General features: G+C 59.5%; 2 protein-coding genes across 2 annotated transcripts in view; both read left to right on the top strand.

Moving 5' to 3' along the window:
* LOC108521886 (uncharacterized) overlaps positions 1 to 82 on the top strand; it is a 3266-nt gene extending 3184 nt beyond the window's left edge. The window contains exon 2 of the mRNA XM_017861899.1: positions 1 to 82. Within this exon, the coding sequence (XP_017717388.1) occupies positions 1 to 35 (35 nt within the window). The 3' untranslated portion in view covers positions 36 to 82.
* Positions 12 to 21907, top strand: ADSS1 (adenylosuccinate synthase 1). The gene is made up of 13 exons (XM_017861898.1): positions 12 to 291; positions 10747 to 10849; positions 13164 to 13226; positions 14139 to 14189; positions 14561 to 14627; positions 15482 to 15589; positions 15718 to 15799; positions 15997 to 16123; positions 16737 to 16891; positions 17965 to 18089; positions 19054 to 19151; positions 20472 to 20621; positions 21538 to 21907. Exons 1-13 carry the CDS (start codon positions 100 to 102, stop codon positions 21588 to 21590), a joined length of 1374 nt encoding a protein of 457 aa, XP_017717387.1. The 5' UTR covers positions 12 to 99; the 3' UTR covers positions 21591 to 21907.
* The last annotated feature ends 690 nt before the right edge of the window (positions 21908 to 22597 follow it).

Here is a 22597-nt window from a genome sequence, read left to right as displayed (position 1 = left end):
CGGCCCGCCCCCTGCCCCGGCCCGGCTCCATTTAATGGCGCGGACGCCGGCGGCGGCGGGCTCCGGGCCGGGCCAGCGCAGCGGAAGAGCCGAGCCAGCATGTCCGGGACCCGAGCCTCCAACGACCGGCCCCCCGGCGCGGGCGGCGTCAAGCGGGGGCGGCTGCAGCAGGAGGCGGCGGCGACTGGCTCCCGCGTGACGGTGGTGCTGGGCGCGCAGTGGGGGGACGAGGGCAAAGGCAAGGTGGTGGACCTGCTGGCCACGGACGCCGACATCATCAGCCGCTGCCAGGTGCGGGCTGGGGCGCCGGGTCCCTCCCCCACCGCCCAGCGAGCCCCCCTCCCCGGACCCAGACGGCCCCTGTCCTCCCATGCCCTGGCCGGTCACTCACCGGCTTGGATGCCTTCCCTCCGGGAGCACCTTTCCCAGGGCCACCCCACCCATGCACGCACACGCACCACTCACACAACCCTCGACCCACACACACCGCCCTCCCTCCACCCACCCCTCCTCCACCATCTGGGCAGCGGGCCAGGGCACAGCTATAAATACAAGTCGCTGAGTTGGGGACACCCGATCCTCAGGGGGTGCTGCATGCCATCGGCGTGACGCTGGACCCTCCATGGGGGAACCGGAGGACCCAACCCCAGGGTGGTTTGAGGACCCCCGAGACACCCCCCTTCCTCATTTGCAGTGATCACCTGGGGCCTGTCTGGGTCTGGGACAGGGCTTAGCTGGCTCCCCGCGTGGTCGGCAGGTGGTGGAGGGGGTGAAAGCTGCCTGCTGGGTGGGGCTGAACCCGGTGAGTCAGCCAAGGAGAGGCAGAGGTGGAAGGGGGCCAGGCCGTCCTGGGGGGCAGTTGGGGCCGGGCCTGAGGGAGGGTGCTTGGGATGATCCTAGCCAGACATGGGAGAGGGAGGGCCACAGACTTCTGGCCAGGGTGACCTGGTGGCTGGCAGTGCCACCGAGGAGGCCAGACCCGCTTTGTCCCCCAGGGCCCAGGGCGGGGCCTCTGCCAGCCGGCGGCTGCTCTCAGCGCCCCCATCTGTTCTGACTGAGCAGGACACTGGGCACTCTCTCGGCTGCCACCCTGGGGCTGCCTGCCCCATGCCAGGGCAGCCAAGTCTGCTGCCCATGGGCTGACTTACAGCTCTGGGCACAAAGGGGTCAACTTTGGGATGCATGCGTCTGGGGTTTGGAGTCCGCCTGGGGCTGTTGCCAATAATTGAACAAGGGCCCCTGCACAGCCCCTTCTCCGGGTTCTGTGGCCTCCTTCCTGAGCTCCGGAGAGCAGGGCTGGGGCTCGCGACGATCCCTGTCAGAGAAGGGAGTCAACCCAGCACCCTGTGTGGCTCAGGGCTGTCTGAGCCCATCCTGCCGGAAGGGACTGTGGCTTCCTAGAAAGTTCTTCCTGGAACGGTGGGGGACCTCCCCGACCGCTCTCGGTCCTAAGCAGCAGGCAAGCTCGTCTGTCGCTCCGGAGATCCCCCAGGTCCTAGAGGTGGTCCCCAGCCCATGCTCCCTGCACGCTGCCTCTGCCCTGCCACCTCGTCCCCGGCCGCCAGGGGGCGTGTCCAGCGCTCTACCGCTCTTCACCCTCCAGGGCGCCCTCAGCGTGGGGCAGCCGCGGCTCCCGCCCTCCTCAGACCTCTGCTCCGGTGAGGCCCAGGCCCCTCCCGAGGAGCTGCCGGCTCTGCTGGATGCCGTGCACTTCTGCAGGGCGGGCTGGGGCCGCCACAGCTGCACTACAAGCGTTCATCCCGCTCCACTGCCAGCTGTGGAGGTGGTTCTGGATCTGGGCCCTCCCTGCTGTGCCCCCGCCCTGTCCCCCTACAGCCCCGCTCACTCGCAGCTGCAGACAGGAGCGCGGAGGGCGCAGCAGGCTGGAGCCCATCCACACTCGGGCCACCAGGCCGCCCCCGCCAGGCCACCCCGCAGCCTGAGAGAGCCCCTGGCTCTCCAAGCCAGTGGGAGTAAAAGAGGTTTGTCCCTGGAGCCCACAGCTGTCCCCCTCCAGCCTCCTCAAAAGCCAGTGAGGCAGGAGCATCCTGAAGAGCTCCTTCACTGGGGAACGGAGGCTCAACTGTGGAGGAATGAGAGTCACTGCCACGTTTGGAGCCCCCACGGGTGCCACGTGCCCACCCTGATAGCCAAAGGCCTGGCCCTTTGTCCCCACCCATGAGTGCGGGGACCAAGCTAGATCTCAGCGGGGTGCTGCTCTGCAAAGGGAAGGTCAGGGACCTGTCTTCTTTGGGGCCCCAGCCCCAGGCTCTCTGCAAATGCTCAGTGATCCCCGACCTCACAGTGCCCATCTCTCCTCTTAGCGGTGGGGGCTTTCCCCTGCCACCGGGCTCCCAGCATCTCCCCTGTTCTTATGCATACCATGTCTGACCACCCCATGTCGTCAGAGGCTGGCAGAGTGAGGAGCTGGCTGGATCTCCCAGGGAAGACTGCCTCTTTTCTTACTTGGAGTGTGGATGCCTGAAGCCAGATGAAGGTACCCGACATGGGGTTTCCAGGCGCACAGAGGCCAAACTACCCTCTCACTCGAGGGGCTGAGCAGAGGACAGAGCAAGGGCGGAGTGGTCCAGGTGGTAAAAGTGCATGCAGTGGGCAGAGCGGGCTGGGCCGCATCTGGGAGACAGGCTGGTTGCCAGGAGGGCTGAAGTCCCCGAAGGGTGGCCTGGGCCTGGGGCCACCCTGAGTGTTGGCTATGCTCCTTCCCTGGCTGCCCAAGCCTCTGCACACCCAGGCTCTGGCTCTGCCTTCTGCTGACGCCTGCACCAGCAGAGCCATCACTTCGAGCCCAGCTCCCAAGCCCCCTGGTGGCCCCTGGCATTTGGCAAGAGTCGCTGCTTTGCTCACCCTGGACATGGACTTTCCACCCTGCCCAGAGGTGATCTGGGGCTGCCCAAAGCCCCGCACGGCTCGCCTCATTCTTTTCCCATCCTAGTCGTTTGGGGCCTGTGGTCAGAGTGCACCTGGGGGCCCGGCCCCTGAGAGTGTCCTCGCCTCCCACAGTCTCTCGCCTTGGGTCCACCTTTAGGACCTGTTTCCTGGGCAGCCTCCCTTCTCCAGGCTGAGCCTATATTGTGCATCCCCCACCTCGTGCCCCCACCCCCACCTTCACACCTGGGCCGTCCTTCCTCCACTCCAGGGTGGCTCTGGGTCTGTTAGGCTGCACTATGCCCCCTGGCCCCACTGTGCCATCTTCCTCCTTGCCTGCTCCCCTGGCTGCTCCCGAGCCTCTCTCTCCTCCAGGCTGAGTCTCCTCTGAGCCAGGTCTGCCCTCCCTGCTCTGCGGCCACATCACATTGCCTGCCTCTCTGTGCTGGGGTCCTGTGTTCCCTCTCTTCTCTCTGGGCACGGACACCCCATCCTACTTCCGAGGGGTCCCCAGGCACCTCCGCCTGTGCTTCCTCCCACATGTCCATGGCGTTTCCTTCCCCTGTGTGTCCCACCTGCACGTCCGGCTCCTACCCCTCAGATAGGCAGCTGAGGACAGGCATACCTGGGTCTCCCTGCCCCCGTTCCCAGGCTGGCAGTGCCTGGCCTTTACCCCCTAGTTCCTCCTTCCATCTCCAAGCTACTTCCTATGGATAACTGGGCTCCCTGCCCAGGACCACAAGGCTCTGGTGAGTCCTGGCCTGGTTTAGAATCCCCATCTGGCCGGGCGCGGTGGCTCAAGCCTGTGATCCCAGCACTTTGGGAGGCCGAGACGGGCGGATCACGAGGTCAGGAGATCGAGACCATCCTGGCTAACACGGTGAAACCCCGTCTCTACTAAAATACAAAACTAGCCAGGCGAGGTGGCGGGCGCCTGTAGTCCCAGCTACTCAGGAGGCTGAGGCAGGAGAATGGCGTAAACCCGGGAGGCAGAGCTTGCAGTGAGCTGAGATCCGGCCATTGCACTCCAGTCCGGGCGACAGAGCGAGACTCCGCCTCAAAAAAAAAAAAAAAAAAAATAGAATCCCCGTCCTTCTGCTGCAGTGCAGACCTCAGGGCTGTTTATGTCTGGCCATGCCCCGTACATGGGCTGAAGGGGCCTGCCCTGGGTCTCCATAGTGCACTCCCAGCCTCCCATGCCCTCCAGCTCTAGCTAGAGCCAGTGTCCAGCTGGCAGACAGGGGTGGAAAGCCATGGCCATGTATGCAGGGGTGTGAGATCACAGGGTGCTCCCACAGTGTCCTCTGTGGTGTGGAAGCGCCAGGCGGGAGCTGGCGTCCTATGCATTGAGGGCCTCTGTGCTGTGGCTGTCGTGGCTCTGGGCGCCCTCTCCAAGAGGCCATCAGGTAACGCTTTGCCTCAGGCTCCAGGGTGCACCAGAGACCTTCTGGGAGCCAGAGGGGCAGCTGCCTTGGCCAGGGAATGCCTGGGCTCGCTTCCAGAAAGAGGTCTTCCCCTACCCCACCTCTGCACTGGTGATGGTGCTGGTCACTGGGCCATGGCTCCAGGACAGAGGGTCCCTGCAGTTAAACACAGCCCCACCTCATTGCGGGAACACAAGTCCCAGGCAGCTGAGACCTGCACACCTGGACCAGTGACCTCGGTTCTGTCCCAGGCCTCACCCCACTACCAAAACGGGCAAAGAACAATTCCTTTGGGTTGAAGGAATGAGTGAATGGTGGGAGCCTGCAAGCAGAGCCCAGAAGGGAGTGAAACAGTGTAAGTGGGTGAACCCACTGCACCACACTAGTAGTCACAGGTGCGTGCACACTGGGCACCAGGGCCCCTTGCTCTGTGCCAGGCACGGTCATCATACAAACTGCCATTGGGTGCCAGTGCCAAGAGGTTGGGCCCCAGGAGCCTCACAGCCTCTGAGAAGCACCATCGGCCTCCCCCAGCGCTTGCCACTCTGCTCGCTTCACTGTCTGGCGTGAGCTTGCTGACAGCCAGGCCCTGGGCCAGGGCTGGGGATGGACACAGAGGCATGAGAGCTGGTTGCTCCCATTCCAGGGGCAGAGGTGCAAACAACCACTCCATTGTCCCCTCCTCCCCAAGCCTGCATGAGAGCTTAACCAGGAGGTGGTATAGCATGGGCCTGGCACAGCTAGGGCTGAGGGGGAAGCAGGTAGAGTGCAGTGGCATTGGGGCATGGCACCGTCAGAGATGTAGTCCGCTAATGCTGTGGGGAGAAGGCTCTGGAGCATGGGAGGTAGCAAGCCTCGTCCCAGGTGCTGTTGCAGGTAGGGCTGACAATGGGGGCTGCATCGCAGGAGAGAAAGGGGCCTCCTTGGAACACTGGGCCAAGCAGACGCTGTGGCCAGAGGAGTCATCCATGGCATTAAGGGGCCTGTGGATTGCAGGGCAGTGGCCAAGTGGGCTGGGAGTCAAAGGGGGCCCTGGCAGGTCAAAGGTCAATGGACAGCCCCCAAGCCAGGCAGACGGCAGGTGGCATCCCAAGGGTTTAGGGACAGGGTGGACAGGAGCAGGACGATGGCTGCAGGGCAAGGCTGGGACACGTGCAGGTGACAAGCTCAGTGCAGGGGCAGGGCATGCGCCATCTGGGCAGTGTGGAGGTGAGGAGCAAGGACAAAGCCTGTGTGTGGAGAGGCCTTGCAGGTGTCAGCAGCGTGGCGTTGGCGTGGTGGGAAGGAGCGTGGCGCCGGCGTGGTGGGGAGGAGCTGTGGGGTGGCAACCCAGAGGCAAGGAGGTGGGCAGAGGCCCCCGGAACTGGCCCTGCCCCTCAGCCCAGCCCCAGGTCACAGCACAGCTCTCCCCTGGCTGCCTACAAGGAGTCCCCAGCTACTGAGTGGCCACTCCACGCCAGCTCAGCCCACATGTCACCTTCCCAGTGCCTGTGGAGGCCCAACCAGGGTGACGCTGGGAGAGGAAAGGGCTTGGAGGAGCCACAGGTCAAATGCAGGAGGCCACACCTGCCTGCCCAGGACAGCAGGAGCCAGGTCCTTAACACCTGGAGGGGAGCAGGTGGGTGTGGTGGCTCACATCTGTAATTCCAGCACTTTGGGAGGCTGAGGTGGGTGGATCACTTGAGGTCAGGAGTTCAAGACCAGCCTGGCCAAGTGAAACCCAGTCTCTACTTAAAATACAAAAATTAGCCAGGCGTGGTGGCAGGCGCCTGTAATCCCAGCTACTGGGGAGGGTGAGGTAGGAGAACAGCTTGAACCCAGGAGGCAGAGGTTGCCATGAGCCAAGATCACGCCATTGCACACCAACCTGGGCGACAGAGTGAGACCCTGTCTCCAAAAAAAAAAAAAAATTCCATTGTTGAAGCTGTCCAGGCTGTGTATTTTGTTTTGGCAGCCCTGGCAGACTATAGATAGATAGACGATACGGAGACAGATGTAGAGAGAGATTTACTTATAAATATAGGTACATATATAAGATGCCTGGAGGGACCAGCAATGGTGGGAGGACTGAGGAGCAGCCCCGATATGTGCTGTGGGTGGTCTGAGGGTGCGCACAGCCTCCTGGAGGGGAGGGTCCTGAGTGGGGCAGTGGGGACAGGGCTGGCCACAGGGCCGTGCCTTCCCTGGCCCCCAGAGGGGTGAGTTGGCTAGACCCACAGGGACAAAGCAGGGGTCAGAGCGGTGTCTGGTTCCTGAGTGGCCCTTGTCACCTCCCCTCGTCCAGTATGGAGACAGCCTCCTTTCCTGAACTCCCTGCCACCAGGGAGGCAGCTGGCAGGGATGTCCCCTAGGGACTCTGAGTGACCAGCCAGACTAGGCAGAGAGTGGTAGGGGAGACTCCAGTGTCCTTGGGAGCTCAGAGCTGTGTCCTGACCCAAGGCTCCACCACAGAGGGGAAGGCCCCAGGAGAAACCTGGAGGCAGGTAAAGAGTGCCAGGGGCCACCAGGCTCCCTGGATACCCCTAACTCTGGGCCCCCAGCCTGAGCTGAGCCTTTGGGTACAGGTCACTCAAGGCAGGTGTTCTGCACCGTCCATCTTCGTATCTTCTCTCTCACTCGCACCCTTGTATCACTGTGCTTCTGAGAGTTGGGGGCGTACCTTAATCTACTGTCCCTGACCTGGTAAACAGTGGAAAGGTGGTATGATGTGTCCCTGCAGCTGCTACACCTCTAGGGGCCATAATTCATGCCATGGCTCTGTGACAGCACCCCCCAGAGTTGTGCAGTGTGCAACATGGGTGACCGCCCATGGCAGCTCACAGCATGTGGCTCAGCCCATTGGCCATGCAGGGGGCTCCTTTCCTAGGAGCAACAGGCCTGGGCTTCCTCTTCACCTGTAGGGGCAGCAGTGGGCATCTTAGGTAAATGCAGGACTCTGCAGCCCCTAGAGGACCCTGAGTGGTGGCTGAAGGATGGATGTGCCCATGGCCTTCCCTGAGCTCAGGTGCCTCAGCTCTGCTTTTAGAGGAGCAGGGCAGCCGAGGGGTGCCTGGCAGAGAGAGGCCTGCCAGCTGGACATGAGGACCCTGGAGCTTGGCCTGAGGGGCTGTGGTGGGAGCCGTGCCTAAGCAGAGCTGTCCTGTGGCACACACTCAACCCTGGCTCTTCTGCCCATCACTTATCTCCATGAGGTAGGAAAGACAGAGTGAGTACGGCTGCCCTGGGAGCTCAGCACTGGGGGGATGGTGACAGGACTTAGGGCTCAGGGCCGGGCTGCCTGGGACAAGCAGACCCTGAGAGGCCCCCTGTGGCAGGATCCATAGACCCATCTACTGGGCCAGCAGGGGCCAGGAAAGGAGAGGAGGGAGACCCGTGGGGCTGGAGGCACCGGTGCATCTGTGCAAGAGAAGGAAGCCCTGTGAGAGGGCAGCAGCCTCCAGACTGCCCTGCACACCATGCTGAGGGGCCTGGCATCCACCTGCAGCCCGAGGCAGCCCCAAGGGAAGGTCCCAGTGCCTCTCCAGGAAGGGCGGGGCTGGCCCTGATGTTTGGTCCCTCCTCAGCAGCCAGCCTCATGGTCAGCCTTAGTTGGTGGCTCCCATGGCAAGGCAGACCCTGGCCTGGACCTGAAGGCTCTGCCTTTGTGCAGAGCCCTGGCCTGACTGTACCAGCTTCCCTTTGTCCCCCTTTGTCCAGCCCTCCTTGGATGCCTTTGCTGTGGGAACCAGGCTGAAGCTGGAGGAAGGGCAGGAGGACTTCTTGTCCCCCACCTCTCACCACATGCCTGTGCAGCCTGACATCCTGAGACCTCAACTGTGATGGGGAGGACAGACTGGGGTCTCTCCGAGGCCATCGTCCTGGGCTCCCCAGAACTGGGAGGGCCTGCGGGTCAGCAGGCCCCAGGCTCAGTGTCCTGGGCTGGCTCCTGCTCCCGGGAGTGGCCTGGCACTGGCCCTGGGGTCATTGGACACCCACTGGCCCACAACACGCCATGCCTGTTCCTAGGAGCCTGTGTTTGCCCCCAACAGAACCAGGGTGTGCCCAGCGGGGCGTCCCTGGGCCTGCTGACATGGGCTCTGGGCACTCTGCCATGGCAGGCAGCACTTGCCCTGACTGCCAGGTCATCCCTTCAGGCCTGCCCACCCCAGGCGGGGCTTTGTACAAGGGATAGGCTTCCCTTATCTCTGTTTCCCTACCTGTCCTCAGAGACCTCACCCCTGACTGCCCCCAAAAGGCAGCAGATGGAATCATGGGCATGCACCTACTCTGTGACCCCCGCGGAGAGGAATTACCATACCACGTATGTGCCAAGGCAAGGACAGAGTAAGGGTGGGGGTCTCTGGGAGGGTGCAGTGACCCCCAAACCCAGAGTCTGTTCCAGTCACGCCAGGGCCTGCCCTGTCCCGATGGACTGAACCTGCACGCCCAGGGCTGACTCAGGGTCTGCTGAGCGGCACAGGCTGAGAGCCCCGCCCATCTGCCCAGGATGCGGAAGTGCCCTGACCCTCCACCTCCACCCCGCCTCGGCGCCTGGCAGCATTAGCTTCCCCAGGGCCTCCAGGTGCCCTCAGATCACCCTCCCTCCTGCCACCAGGCTTCCTGCATCTCTCCACCTCCCAGGATCCCCACCCAGTTCACCCAGCACTGCCCCGCCCAGAGCCACTGTCCTGAACTGGTTTCCTGCAAGGACTGGGCCCAGCCAGGCAGGGCAGGCAGAAGTCGGGGCGTGGAGGTGAGGGCTCCTGCCCTGGGAAGGGGCTTCGGGGCTCTGAGTGCTGCCTAATCTCCCAGTGTGTGAAGTTAGGTCCCAGGAGGGCGAGCGCCCTGCCTGGCATCTCCGGATCTGCCCTCCCTCTGTCCCCAGGGTTACCCTGGCACCAGCTGCCAGGGCTCTTTCCATGTAAATCTTGTCCAGATGCATCGTGAGGAGCTAGTGCAGAGGGAGGGGACGCCATCACTGAGGGTCCTGCCTGGGCAGGCAGGAAAGACTATGTGGGACACCTCACTGCCAGGCATGTGAGGGTGGGAGGGGAGCTGAGACCCCTCTGCTGGGCAGAGAGCTGTGTGGTGTGGCTGGGAGGATCCCCCATGGGTAGACAAGTTGAGGGCTTTTCTGCCGGGACGTGAGGCAGGAAGGTGGAGCTGGATCTGGGCTCTGGAGTCCTGGGGACAGAGTGGGCCCCAAAAGGGCAGTAGTGAAGGAAAGGCCAGACCAGTCTGTGGGGCAGGGTATCCGTGTATGTCCCCCACCACCCCACTGGGACCCTGCTCACCCTTCAGGTGGAGCTCAAGGAGAGAGGGCAACAGGGAGGGTCCCCCATGCCATCCAGTGGCTGGCCAGAAATGGGGCTGGAGACCTGGCCTTCTCTCGTGGGGCAGAGAGCTTCTGGGGCTCCCTCCAGGCTCTGCCACACCTGGCCTACACGGGTCTCTTATGGTGGCATGAAGACCAAAAGGTGCTGGAGGGACACCCCTTGCCATTGGTGGGGGCCTGGCTTCAGGGGCAATGGGCCATGGTGGGGCATCAGAGATGCTGCCTCTTCCTCAGCTGTGAAGCAGGGACTCCTGCCTACATGTAGGGGAGCCCTATGAGCCGTGCCTTGGGGCTGGAGTGTCCCTGCAATCATCATGCCACCAGCCCACCTGGCCTGCAGGAGCAGAGGGTGGGGGCAGCAGCGGACACCCACTGGACCTGTGCCCTGCTAAGCAGAGCCAAGCAAAAGGCAGGAGGGCTTTGGCTGTTGCCGTACCTGGAGAGGGTCCCTACTTTATCTCCAGCTTCCACTGGCACAAGAGGCCCTTTGGGAACCTAAGGCAGTGGCGTCCAGGGCGGTGGCACAGTCTGCTTGTGTCATGCGGCTATCTCCTGGCAGGAGGGGATTGGAGTCTGCACATCCTAGTCCCAGGCCCTCTCCCCACCTGCAGCAGGAGTCCCCCAGAGAGGGGAGCCTGTGGCTGGGTGTTCCCCAGAACAGGGCTGGCTCAGAAGGGCTTTTTCCTTTTCATTTTAGATGTGAGGTGCCTGCCCAAAGGGAGGAGTCCCTGCTAAAGAGGGTGAGGGCAGGTTGGGCCGTGGCGGGGGCTGAACTCATGCTCTGCGGAAAGGTTGGGCCCTCACTCCTGCATGAAAGGAGCGAGCTCCAGAGCGGGACCTGCAGCTGCAGAGACCTGTACCAAGCCACCTGGAGGTGTTGGCACCAGCCTGGGCCAGACCCTTCCGACACAGGCCCGTGACCAAACGGCTGCACTCCTTGCAAGGTGCAGGATGCTCACATCCCAGTCCTGCACAGACGCAGCAGAGCTGGCCACCGAACCAGGCACCCCAAAATCCAACAGCAGTGCCCTGCAGGGACAGAGGAAGCCCCTGTGGGTCAGTCCATGTCCGGGGGGTCCTCAGTACCCAAGTGCCTTCAGCTCAGCCAGGTTTCTGTTCCAGGGGGGCAACAACGCCGGCCACACAGTGGTGGTGGATGGGAAGGAGTATGACTTCCACCTACTGCCCAGCGGCATCATCAACACCAAGGCTGTGTCCTTCATTGGTGAGTACCCTGCCCCCACCTGTGTGTGAGCAGGAAAGGGGGTGTCAGCCAGCCCAGGAGCCCCACTTGCAGGGGTACAGGGTACCAGAGCCTGATGATGACGGCTCTAGCAGGAGGCTGGACCCCAGCCTCCACCTGCCCCACTGGGCACTGGTGCATAGAAACCTGCATAGCCCAGGCCTGGGCTGGGAACGCAGCTGAGAGGACACCAGGCTGATGGGAGGAGGGCAGAGTCACATCCACCCGCAGGAGCGGGAGTGCCTGATCCCTGATCCCTCCGGGTTGTGCTGCAGGAAGCCTTCTCCAGCCGCCAGCCCCGTCCTGCCCAGCCCTGGGCCCCACATGGCGGGAAACAAGGCCAAGGAGGCACCGCTTAGCAAGTGGCAGGACGTGCCAGGGCTCACACAGACACCCTCAGCTTGCGACACTCCGGGCCTCTGCCACGTGTTTATTTCAGGATGCCGTGGCATTTGGGTGACCTTTTGTGCTCACCATGGCTTGCGTAGACTCCAGATCACTCTCGTCTGGACTGAAGTCCTGTCTCCCTCAGCTGAGCCTGTGCCGTGGCCAGCCTCAGCAGGAACTGGCAAAGGGAAAGGGGTTCCTTGGAGAGGTTCCTGAAGGGCCTCATCTTCAAGCAAAGGGTTTAGAGCTCAGGGGTATATTTGTGTTTTGTTTTTTGTTTTGAGACAGGGTCTCGCTGTGTCACTCAGGCTGCAGTACAATGGCACAGTCCTGCTCACTGCAACCTCAACCTTCTGGGCCCAAGGGATCCTCCTGCCTCAGTCTCCCAAGTAGCCAGGACTACAGGCTTGTGCCACCACACTCAGCTAGTACATATATGCTTTTTTTTTTTTTTTTTTTGAGAAATGGGAGTCTTGCTATGTTGCCCAGGCTGGTCTCCAACTCCTGGCCTCAAGTGATCCTCCTGCCTCAGCATCGCAAAATGTTGGGATTATAGGCAAGAGCTGCCATGCCCCACCAGAGTGGTGCATTTGTTACAATCGATGGACCTACATTGACACATCACCATCACCCAGCGTCCATAGTCACCTCAGGGTTCACACTTGGTGCTGTACATTCTGCCAGTTTGGACAAACGTATGCTGTGTGTCTGCCACCAGAGTGTCATACAGACTTTTTTCACGTCCTAAAAACCCCCGAGCTCAACGCGTTCATCTCTCCCTCCTCAACCCTCGGCAGCCACTCACGCTGTCTCCGTAGTTTTGCCTTTTTCAGAATCTTGGGAGTTGGAATCAGACAGTATGTTGCCTTTTCAGATTGGCTTCTTCCACTCAGTAATATGCATTTAACTTTCCTCTATGTCTTTTCACGGCTTGATAGCTCATTTGTTTTCAGTGTTGAATAATACTCCACTGTCTGGAGGGACCACCGCTGACTTCTCCTTTTGTTTACTGACGGGCCTCTTGACTGCTGCCGAGTTTCGGCAATCATGAATAGAGCTTCTAAACATCCATGTGCAGGTTTCTGCAGGGACATCAATTTTCAGCTCCTTAAATACTGAGGAATGTGATTGTTTTGCAACCATCACCACCATCCACCTCCAGAACGTTCTTATCTTCACACACTGAAATGCGGCAACATCAAACAGCTCCCCAGTCTCCCTCTCCCAGCCCCTGGTGCCTCCCATGCTACTTTCTATCTCTATGAATTTGACTCTTCCAGGGGCCTCATATCAGCAGAATCATCCTGTTTGTGTCCGTTTGTAACTGCCTTATTTCACTCAGCATCATGTCTTCGAGGCCCCTCCACATTGCAGCCTGTGTCAAAATTTCCTTCCTATTTTAAGGCAGAATACTTTTTCCATCATATGGATAGACCATGTTCTGCTTATCCATTCATCTGTCAATGGACAGCTCTTGGCTACTGTGAATAATGCTGCTAGGAACATAGGTGTGCCCATTTCATGCTGGGTTGTTTTTGTTTGTTTGTTTGCTTTTTGAGACAGAGTCTCACTCTGTCATCCAGAGTTCAGTGGCAGGATCTCAGCTCACTGCAACCTCTGCCTCCCAGGTTCAAGTGATTCTCCTGCCTCAGCCTCCCCAGTAGCTGGGACTACAGGCAGGCACTACCATGCCCAGATATTTTTTTGTATTTTTAGTAGAGACAGGGTTTCACCATGTGGGCCAGGCTGGTTTTGAACTCCTGACCTCAAGAGATCCTCCTGCCTCGGCCTCCCAAAGTGCCAGGATTACAGGCATGAGCCACTGTACCCATTCACTTCATGCTGTTCTTAATGTACGTTTTCCAGTGTCTGGGACACAACTCGTCTCATGCCTCTGTCTCTCATGCAGGCAACGGGGTGGTCATCCATTTGCCGGGCTTGTTTGAAGAAGCAGAGAAGAATGAAAAGAAAGGTAGGTCCAAGCTCCTGCAGACTTGCCCTGTCCCAGACACAGTGCCCTGAGCGGCTGTGTTGGCTGGAGCCTCCCTGAGGGTTTCTCCCACAGAGGGGACTGGCGGGGGTGGGTTCCCAACACAGTTGGCCCAGCTCATCACCCACTGGCTCTACCTGTGCAGAAAGCGAGTGAGCCGGGCAATCCAGAGGCCTCAGACGCTGGCGGCCTCGGCATCACAGGGGCAGGTAGCACCTGCAAACTCAGGTCAGGAAGTCTGGGAAGGAGCCAGGGACCTGGACCAGACACCCAGTGGGAAGTGGGGACTGGACTGCTGGGCTAATTATGCCTGCAGGGAAGGATGTGGCTCCTGGGGACTCTGAGGAGCATCTGGCCAGGCACACAGAGGCCTGCAGGCAGTGAGTGAGACCCACCAGCTGGGGGTGTGGGCAAGGCAGACCTAGCGTGGGTAGGGACAGACAGCAGCCTGAGTGGGTCTGGGAGGACGCTGAGCTCCAGCCTTAGGCTGAAGGGCAGGATGGGTGTGAAAAGAGCAAGGAGAATGTGATTCTGGGGACATGGGCACCAGGGGGTACCCAGACTGAGGCCCTGAGGGGGCAGGTCACCTTCAGAGTGGCTGCAGGTAGGGAGGAAGGCCAGACACTCACACCAGCTCCGGCTCCCCAGCCCGGAGGGGGTGAAGCCTGCAGGCATGAGAGTGGGCATCCCAGTGGGGGGTGGAGTGAGGGTCCGGGAGACTCAGCTGAGGAGGAGGCAATGAGGGCGGGCCTGCTGCTTGCTGCACAACAGAGGTGGTCCTGTCAGCCCCCACATGCCTTACCCGGATGGGAGCCGGGTGAGCTAGCCCAGCTTTGGCCCCTCACGTGTGAGCTGCAGTGAACACTGACCCACCTGCGTGCCGTGTCCCCACAGGCCTGAAGGACTGGGAGAAGAGGCTCATCATCTCTGACAGAGCCCACCTTGGTACGTTTCCCACTGGGGTACAGGGAACAGCCCCTCCTGCCCCCACCATTGCCAGCCGGCCCTGCTCCTCCATGGCCACCAAGATCAGGGAAGTCCCCAAGGCCTTCTTGTTCCACATGGCTCCGTTAGCTTGTACATTATCCTTTTTAAAGAGCTTCAAGGTGGGAGCTGGGTCAGGGATCCCTAGCCCATTTGCAGATGGGGAAACTGAGCCCCAGACACTCATGGTCACACCCCAGTTTGTCCTCTTTGAAATCTCGACCACCCCCTTCCCAGGAGACTCAGGCCAGCAGGAGGTGAATTCCATGTGTAAACATCTGTCCTCTGCTTCTCTCCTGTTCCCTGGTGCCCTCACCTGGCCCACCCGACAGTGTTCGATTTTCACCAGGCTGTCGATGGACTTCAGGAAGTGCAGCGCCAGGCACAAGAGGGGAAGAAGTAAGTCTGCCGGGACTCTCACCCTCAGGGAGTCTTCTGGGCCCGCAAGCTGGTAGACTGTGGCGTGTGTCTGGTCTTGGGCACGAGGAGGGTACCTCCACCCACTCAAAGCCCCTGGAGAATGGCACCTGTCAAAATTCCACAGTGCATCACCCAACCCCCGGACGAGCCAGCCCGTCTCTCTCTGGGGTTGCACACTGTCCTTGCCGGCTGCCACTGCCACACAGCTCCCCACAGGAGTGCACAAGCCCTGCCGTAGCCTGTCACACCCACCACCTTTCCTGACTCCACACAGGCCCCAGGGAGGACATGAGGAACACTAAAAAAGTTTAGTAGAACCTCAGATGTGCCAAGGACACAGGAGTGAGGCAGATGAGTGTCCTGCCTCAGAGAGGTGACGATCACACTTACTCACTCACAGTCCCACAAAGGCAAGGGCACACACTCCCGCTCTCACATACACACCACACGCCCCACAAAGGCAAGGGCACACACTCCTGCTCTCACATACACACCACACGCCCACGCATGCTCGCACAGGTATGCACGTGCACGCACCGCACAAGCCCACACACCCACGCAAATGCACAAAAGTACACACAGCCACACCTACATACACTCACACACGTGCACACACTCCGTGTGCACACATCCACACACAGGCACACACCATACCAGTACATACATCCATGCGAGTGCGTACACCCACACATGCACACACTCACAGCTCAGCCAGACACAGGCGGCAATGGTGAGCACTGCAGTCATGAGCCGGCGGGGTCATGGCCTCAAGGGGATGCCTGAGCTCCTTGGGGCTCCTGGGTTCTCATGGGCACCCCCTCCTCATCTTTCAGTATAGGCACCACCAAGAAGGGAATCGGACCCACCTACTCCTCCAAAGCTGCCCGGACGGGCCTCCGCATCTGTGACCTCCTGTCAGATTTCGATGAGTTTTCCTCCAGGTACCTGAGCCATCTGCAGTCCTGGGAGAGGATGGGGAGAGGTTGCCGGAAGGGACTGTGGCTAGTGGGGAGGGCCCTGAGGACCCACGTGGACCGTGATGGGGTGACAATGACTGTCCCTTGTGCAGATTCAAGAACCTGGCCCACCAGCACCAGTCGATGTTCCCCACCCTGGAAATAGACATTGAAGGCCAACTCAAAAGGCTCAAGGTGAAGCCGGGGCCGCAGTGTGGGGGCTGCGAAGTGCCCCCTCCAGGGAGGCTGGCTGTCCTGCCGGGTGCTCGTTGAACACCCTTCGGTCACACCCGTTCTTAGGCATTGTTATGGGCTGGCCAACCTTCCTGGGGACGCAGGACTCCTCTGCCCCAGGTCACAGGCTCACTCTGCTGCTTGGTCCTTCCTTGCAGGGCTTTGCTGAGCGGATCAGACCCATGGTCCGAGATGGCGTTTACTTTATGTATGAGGCCCTCCACGGCCCCTCCAAGAAGATCCTGGTGGAGGGTGCCAACGCCGCCCTCCTCGACATTGACTTCGGTATGTCCGGGAAGATGTGCGTGCCAGCGACCTTTCGTGCCTGCCAGGGAAGACCCAGCTGCGGAGAGCTGTGGGAACAGATGGGGGAGGGAGGGGCAGACCCGCTTTCCAAGGCCACAGTGCCATCCATGCCCATGGAAATGATCCTCGTGTCCTTAGTATTCCTATTGTCAGCAAGGGAGGGGAGAGGAGAAAGTGCTGGGCTAGAGATGAGAGAACAGGGTGACAAGGTGACACGGTCAGGGGTGGGGCCAGGGAGCCTGGCAAGGTGGGTCAGAGTCAGCCCTTCCGACGGTCTGTACAGCCATATCCTGTCCTCAGCCCCACGGGCGCACCAGCTTACCCTCACCCCCAAGGCGGCCTGGCCACCTCAGGCCATGCTGTGGGCAACTTCCTCCCTCCCCTCACCCCAGACTCTTATGTGAGCCACACAGCCCAGCACACAGCACCCATTCGGCCACTCCCCCAGGACAGGCCAGGCTGGCGACCCCCATGGAGGGGACCCCCCCATGGTTTGAACTGCCCGCTGCCCTTTACTGAGAAGGCCTCTTGGGCTGGGTGGAGTAATCTACAGGGGATGACAGGTAGCCCCCTAACCTGCTCTGTCTTGCAGGGACCTACCCTTTTGTGACTTCATCCAACTGCACAGTGGGCGGCGTGTGCACAGGCCTGGGCATTCCCCCGCAGAACATAGGTGACGTGTATGGTGTGGTGAAGGCCTATACCACACGCGTGGGCATCGGGGCCTTCCCCACCGAACAGATCAACGTGAGTCCCCAGGCCCTCAGGACCCCATGGGAGGACAGGGAGGACAGGCAGCGGTGCCAGGGGTGGGGTGAGCAGTGCCAGGGTGGGGGCCTGTGGGGACCCTGCCTGTACCATTTCCCCATCTCCCACCAGGGCCCTTCCTGCTGTGCAGGCCAGGGTGGGGCTTAGTAAGAGGCACTGGGGTGGGCCTATTCCCAGGGCCACAGCACATGAGCTCACACAGGGTGTGCACATGTACACATGTACACATGACCTCACTCCCCTCGGAGTGTGAGGCCCACAGGCAAGTGGGGGCGCCTTGCAGCTCCTCAGGACACCCTCATTTGGGGTAGCTGGTGGACTCACCTTGGCTCAGAGAGGACACTAAGCACCTTCCCTCGGCCTTGTCCCCAGGTTGGTGGGGGGGGTCCTCTGTCACAACCAAGCTAGAATTGGGGCTGAAAGCCAACCCCCACAACCCCGCCCAGCTCTCCAGCCTCAGGAAGTTTTCTGGAAGCTGCTGTGGCCCCAGAATCCTCAGGAGGCCCCAGCCTTCCTCTCTCAGCCTCAACCTGTGACCCTTGGTAGGGCAAGGACATGGCCCTTGTGCCTGAGCAGGAGGAAGGGCAGGTGCTGGGAGAGCCAACACAGGGAGGGCGGACGCTCTCCAGAGAGGCTTGAGAGGGTGCAGGGATAAGTGTCAGGAGGTACACATACCCCTGACCCCCAAAGCCAAGCTGCAGGGCCAGGCCTACCTCCTCCAGCTGCCCAAGGCAGGAGGGGAAGATGGCAAGGCTGCCGGTGCCTTCCCCAGCTCACAAAGCCTAGTGGTCAGGGGTGTTCAGGAAGAGTGCTCACCGGCTCACGCGGCACTGTGGGCCAGGCCCTGCCCGTTGTGAGCCTCAGCTGCCGGACAGGCTTACCATGGATGTGGGGATGTGGGGGAGCTGGACGTAAGGACTGTCGGCGGAGGCGGGGCAGCCTCAGGGATTCTGAGATCTGCATGTGGGGAGGGGGAGGCGGGGGAGCAGCAGGTCCAGGCCGCACAAAGCCCCCACCACAGTCCACGTGACATCTGCCCTATTCTCATGTAGGAGATTGGAGACCTGCTGCAGACCCGCGGCCACGAGTGGGGGGTGACCACAGGCAGGAAGAGGCGCTGTGGCTGGCTCGACCTGATGATTCTGAGATATGCTCACATGGTCAATGGATTCACTGCGTAAGCAACCCATGCTGCTGCCATCCCCACTGGGACCGTCCCTGACTCCCGACACCTGCAGAGGCAAGCAGCACTGGACGCAGGGGCTGAGGGCCACCAAGTCTCCTTGGACAAGGTTTCCCACTGGTCTCAACCCTTCCACAAAGCACGGCCCAGGGGTGAGCGGTATGGAGGCCTGTGCAGGGTGTGTTGCAGCCAGCCCTGGGAGCACAGACTCTCACCCCAGGGCTGATGCCATGAAGGATGAGGGCGTTCTGGCACTTGTAAAAGGTTAAAATGCTTCATGTGGAGACCAGAAGTCCCCAGGACGAAAGGATGCACCGTCATCCTGCTAGGAGGATGGAAGCACTGGTGCCGGCCTGTTGAGGCGTCCACTCTGCAGGCCCCTCTGCTCCTCACGGACTGGCCCAGGCTGCCCAGCTTTCAGGCTGTCTCCCCAACTGTTCAGGCTGTCTCCCCGGCTGTTCAGGCTGTCTCCCAGGGATCAGAAAGAGGCTTTGCATGATGGCTGGGCTCACGGCTTCCTCTCCAGCTCAGTCAGACAGGCCAAGGCTGTGAGTCGCACATCTTTCACCAGGGTTGACAGCATCAGCCAAAATTCCTCGAGAATTAACCAGACCCCTCCTGGGTGGGTAGAGCCAACCCGGCAACAGGAAGCAGAGGAACCTAGCAGCTGAGGGTGTGGCGTCTGGGGTCCCTGACGCTCACTTTCCTTATGTGCAACGCAGGGTTCATGGCGCCAGCCTCACCATGTGCTGGGGCTCAGGCTGCAGTGCTAGCTTGCCTGCCACTCATCTGCTCTGCAGCCCAGTTCCTAACAGGCCACCACCAAGTACTGGTCCGCAGCCCAGGGACTGGGGACCCGTGCTATAAATAACAGAAGTGAGAGGTGAAAAGCAAATGGAAGAAACCTCAGCATTGCTGACCACTTCGTGGGTTTGCCTGGCCCCTTGGCTTTCCACAGGCTGGCCCTGACGAAGCTGGACATCCTGGACGTACTGGGTGAGATTAAAGTCGGCATCTCATACAAGCTGAATGGGAAGAGGATTCCCTATTTCCCAGGTATGTGAAGTGGGGCAGCCGTTCTGCCCGCTGGGCTGTTTCATGGGTATTGGAATAGATGGGACCTGGGACTTCTCAGAGGGGAGAGTTCCCACATTCACAGGACACAGGGCAAGCAGCTTGTCTCCAGGGACCAGCCTCCATCATGGCTTTCGCCTCTCATGGGTTTCTCCCCACAATGTTCCCCGGGAGGCCTGGCCGGGCAGGGGTGGCTGCAGGTGCCTTCCAGTGCTGTGGGAATGGCAAGGGGGACAGACTACGCACCTGGGACCCTGGGGGTCCTTCAGCTGCCTTGGGGAAAAGGCCCGCCTGCAGGGAGCCACGGGAGGCACACAGGAGTGAGTGGAGGCAGTCGGCTCTGGAAAACCTAAAGCTCTATGCAGATGTAAAGGATGACTATTTCATCTGAGAAAATACGCTTTGTGGTGAGATTTTTAAGAACTAACTGGTATCTCTGCTCCCGTGTACCCCTTCTTCTGGAAAGCATGAAGGAGATGCCATTTTCCTAGGTTTCACAGTTTCGTGTGCATCTGGACGTGCCCCCTCAACCTCAGTCCAGGGTCACGTTCTGACCCCCACAATGGCTTCCTCCCCAGCAGCCCTGGGTGAGCTGCCCCTGGCTGGTCTCCATTCAGCAGATCTGTGTAGACCACAGAGGGCCACCTGGCCACAGGAGCCGTGTGTGTCCTTACAGGCAGTGTCCCTGACCCTCCTGACCCTTGACCTTTGAGAGGATGCACGGCTGAGGCCTGCAAGGTCTCCTCATGGTGGTCCAGGGTCCCAGGAGGACATGCAAACACTGCCTGGCTCCAAGGCTCAAGCACATGTGCAGCGAGAACCTGTGTTCCAGCATCTTCCATCTGTAAGGGTGGTCGTCTTCTACCATGAGCCACAGAGTCCTGCACAGAGCGGGGGACCCTGCCCTCTGGGAGCTGATGTTCTTGGGGTGGGAGGACATAGATGCTTCAGGATCCCTTAGTGCTTCAGGATTCTAGAGTCTTAGAATTTCCAAGCCCAGGCTTGGAGTGCCTCAGCTGATGTCACAGTGGAGGTTCTAGCAGAGTGGGTAGCACATATGTGTCATGTCCCTCTGGTCTGGAAGGCATGTAGTCAGTGTCTGAGCCCCACTGCTGTCCCCTGCTCACCACCCAACACTGAGAAAATCAAACTGGGCTACGTGCCCACTTGCTGCCTTCCTCATTGCTGAGTCCCTGAGCAAGGAGGCCCTGGATGGGGGTGGCTGTGTCACCAAATATTTGCTTCCTTGGTGATAGGAAAGAGGTCTGTGGGCCCCACTCATCTCCTGTGTGCTTCCCCCAGCTAACCAGGAGATGCTTCAGAAGGTCGAAGTCGAATATGAAACGCTGCCTGGCTGGAAAGCAGACACCACAGGCGCCAGGAGGTGGGAGGACCTGCCCCCGCAGGCCCAGAACTACATCCGCTTTGTGGAGAATCACGTGGGAGTCGCAGGTGGGTGCCCTGCATCCCCAGCCACCCTCCCTGCACCCTGGATGCCCCAAGGGGCCCACATCCCAGCGCAGGGCTTGGTGAGCAATAAGAAAACCAAGTGTGGTCACCAAGGGAATATATTGGATGGCAGGAGGGGAGGAGGACTCAGAGCTGGGGCAGCGCGGCTCCTGTGGCCAGGGTGTGGGTGTGACCTTGCCAGGAGTCCCTGCCTCTCCGCATCCAGAACAACAGATGGGTCACATCCCAGCCATGTGAGTGTGTCGTATGTTTACTCTCACAGCCCAGGGGTGTTTGCACCTACAGAGAAAGGGCCTGCAGGGACAGCCACTAAGTAACTAAGGTTGCCATTTCCAAGGGAGAAGGGAAGAGACTCCTGTTTTCTGCTGCAGGAGGATCAGTCCCCCAACATGTGCTACCTTCTTTTTTTAATTTATTTTATTTTTTTTAATTATAGAAGGGTTTTTTTTTTTTTTTGAGACGGAGTCTGGCTCTGTCACCCAGGCTGGAGTGCAGTGGCACGGTCTTGGCTCACTGCAACCTCCGCTTCCCAGGTTCAAGCGATTCTCACGCCTCAGTCTCCCGAGTAGCTGGGACTACAGATGCCCGTCACACGCCCAGCTAATTTTTTATTTTTTTTAGTAGAGACGGAGTTTCACCGTATTAGCCAGGCTGGTCTCGATCTCCTGACCTCACGATCCACCCGCCTCGGCCTCCCAAAGTGCTGGGATTACAGGCGTGAGCCACTGAGCCCGGCCTGCACTACCTTCATAACTTAAAAATTAGAACTGTCTCCATTTGGAGAGAAAATAGCCCTTTTTACCAGATGAACTACGCAGAAAGATAGGACGCTAAAGAAAACGTTTTCTGAATTTACTGCCTCCAGTGTGTATCATAACAGTCTTTTCTGCTTTTTCAGTCAAATGGGTTGGTGTTGGCAAGTCAAGAGAGTCCATGATCCAGCTGTTTTAGTCGCAGACTGAGCTGATCCCAACAGACCTGGCAGTGTCTGGACTTGTGTAAACAGCAGCAATCACGTTCCTCGGCAGCCACAACCAACACCAAAGCCGGAAAACCGTTTTCTGTACTTCTCTATTTCTGTTCAACCTATTGGTTTCTACAATGATTTTAAACATTGGAAAGCCAGCCTTGTGTATATTTGTTAAAATTCTGCTATTTAAAATGAGCCAAAGTGCTCAAAGCAGAGACCTTCTATGACACATTAGTGTCACATGGTTGCGTGTCCAGCTGAAGCAGTGTCATAATAAACATCTCCAATGGCCACTGAATGGGAGCAGTCATTACATGTTTGATTTGACTTTGTCTTTATCGCTTTTAAACACTGAAAGACAACAATTCACTGTGATGGGAGTCTGGACGACGCAGCTTCCTAAGAGCTGCCCATGTTTTTTGGGTCACAAAGCCAAGCCTTGTGTTTACTCGGAAAATTAAATAGAACAAGCCCATATAAGAGACCAAGTGAATTAAATATGGTTTTTTTGTTTATTTGTTTTGTTTTGTTTTGAGATGGAGTCTTGCTCTGTCGCCCAGGCTGGAGTGCAGTGGCACGATCTCAGCTCACCACAACCTCTGCCTCCCAGGTTCAAATGATTCTCCTGCCTCAGCCTCCCGAGTAGCTGGGATTATAGGCGCCCGCCACCACGCCCAGCTAATTTTTGTATTTTTAATAGGGACAGGGTTTCGCCATGTTGGCCAGGCTGGTCTCAAACGCCTGACCTCATGATCCGCCCGCCTCAGCCTCCCAAAGTGCTGGGGTTACAGGTGGGAGCCACTGCACCAGTGTGTTTAGTTTTTTTTGTTTGTTTGTTTTGGTTTTGTTTTTTTTTGGAGACAGAGTCTCGCTCTGTCGCCCGGGCTGGAGTGCAGTGGCCGGATCTCCGCTCACTGCAAGCTCCGCCTCCTGGGTTCACGCCATTCTCCTGCCTCAGCCTCCTGAGTAGCTGGGACTACAGGCGCCG

Source organism: Rhinopithecus bieti, unplaced genomic scaffold (genome assembly GCF_001698545.2).
Source record: "Rhinopithecus bieti isolate Rb0 unplaced genomic scaffold, ASM169854v2 scaffold_61461, whole genome shotgun sequence".
Classification (NCBI taxonomy): Eukaryota; Metazoa; Chordata; class Mammalia; order Primates; family Cercopithecidae; genus Rhinopithecus; species Rhinopithecus bieti.
The sequence above is the reverse complement of the archived record's forward strand: the minus strand, read 5'-3'. Positions and strand labels throughout refer to the sequence as shown.

Coding starts and splice junctions, on each gene's coding strand:
- ADSS1 (XM_017861898.1), top strand. CDS start 100: ATGTCCGGGACCCGAGCCTCCAACGACCGGCCCCCCGGCGCGGGCGGC. Junction 13,227..14,138: donor AGAGAAGAATGAAAAGAAAG/GTAGGTCCAAGC, acceptor GTGTCCCCACAG/GCCTGAAGGACTGGGAGAAG. Junction 14,190..14,560: donor CTCTGACAGAGCCCACCTTG/GTACGTTTCCCA, acceptor CCCACCCGACAG/TGTTCGATTTTCACCAGGCT.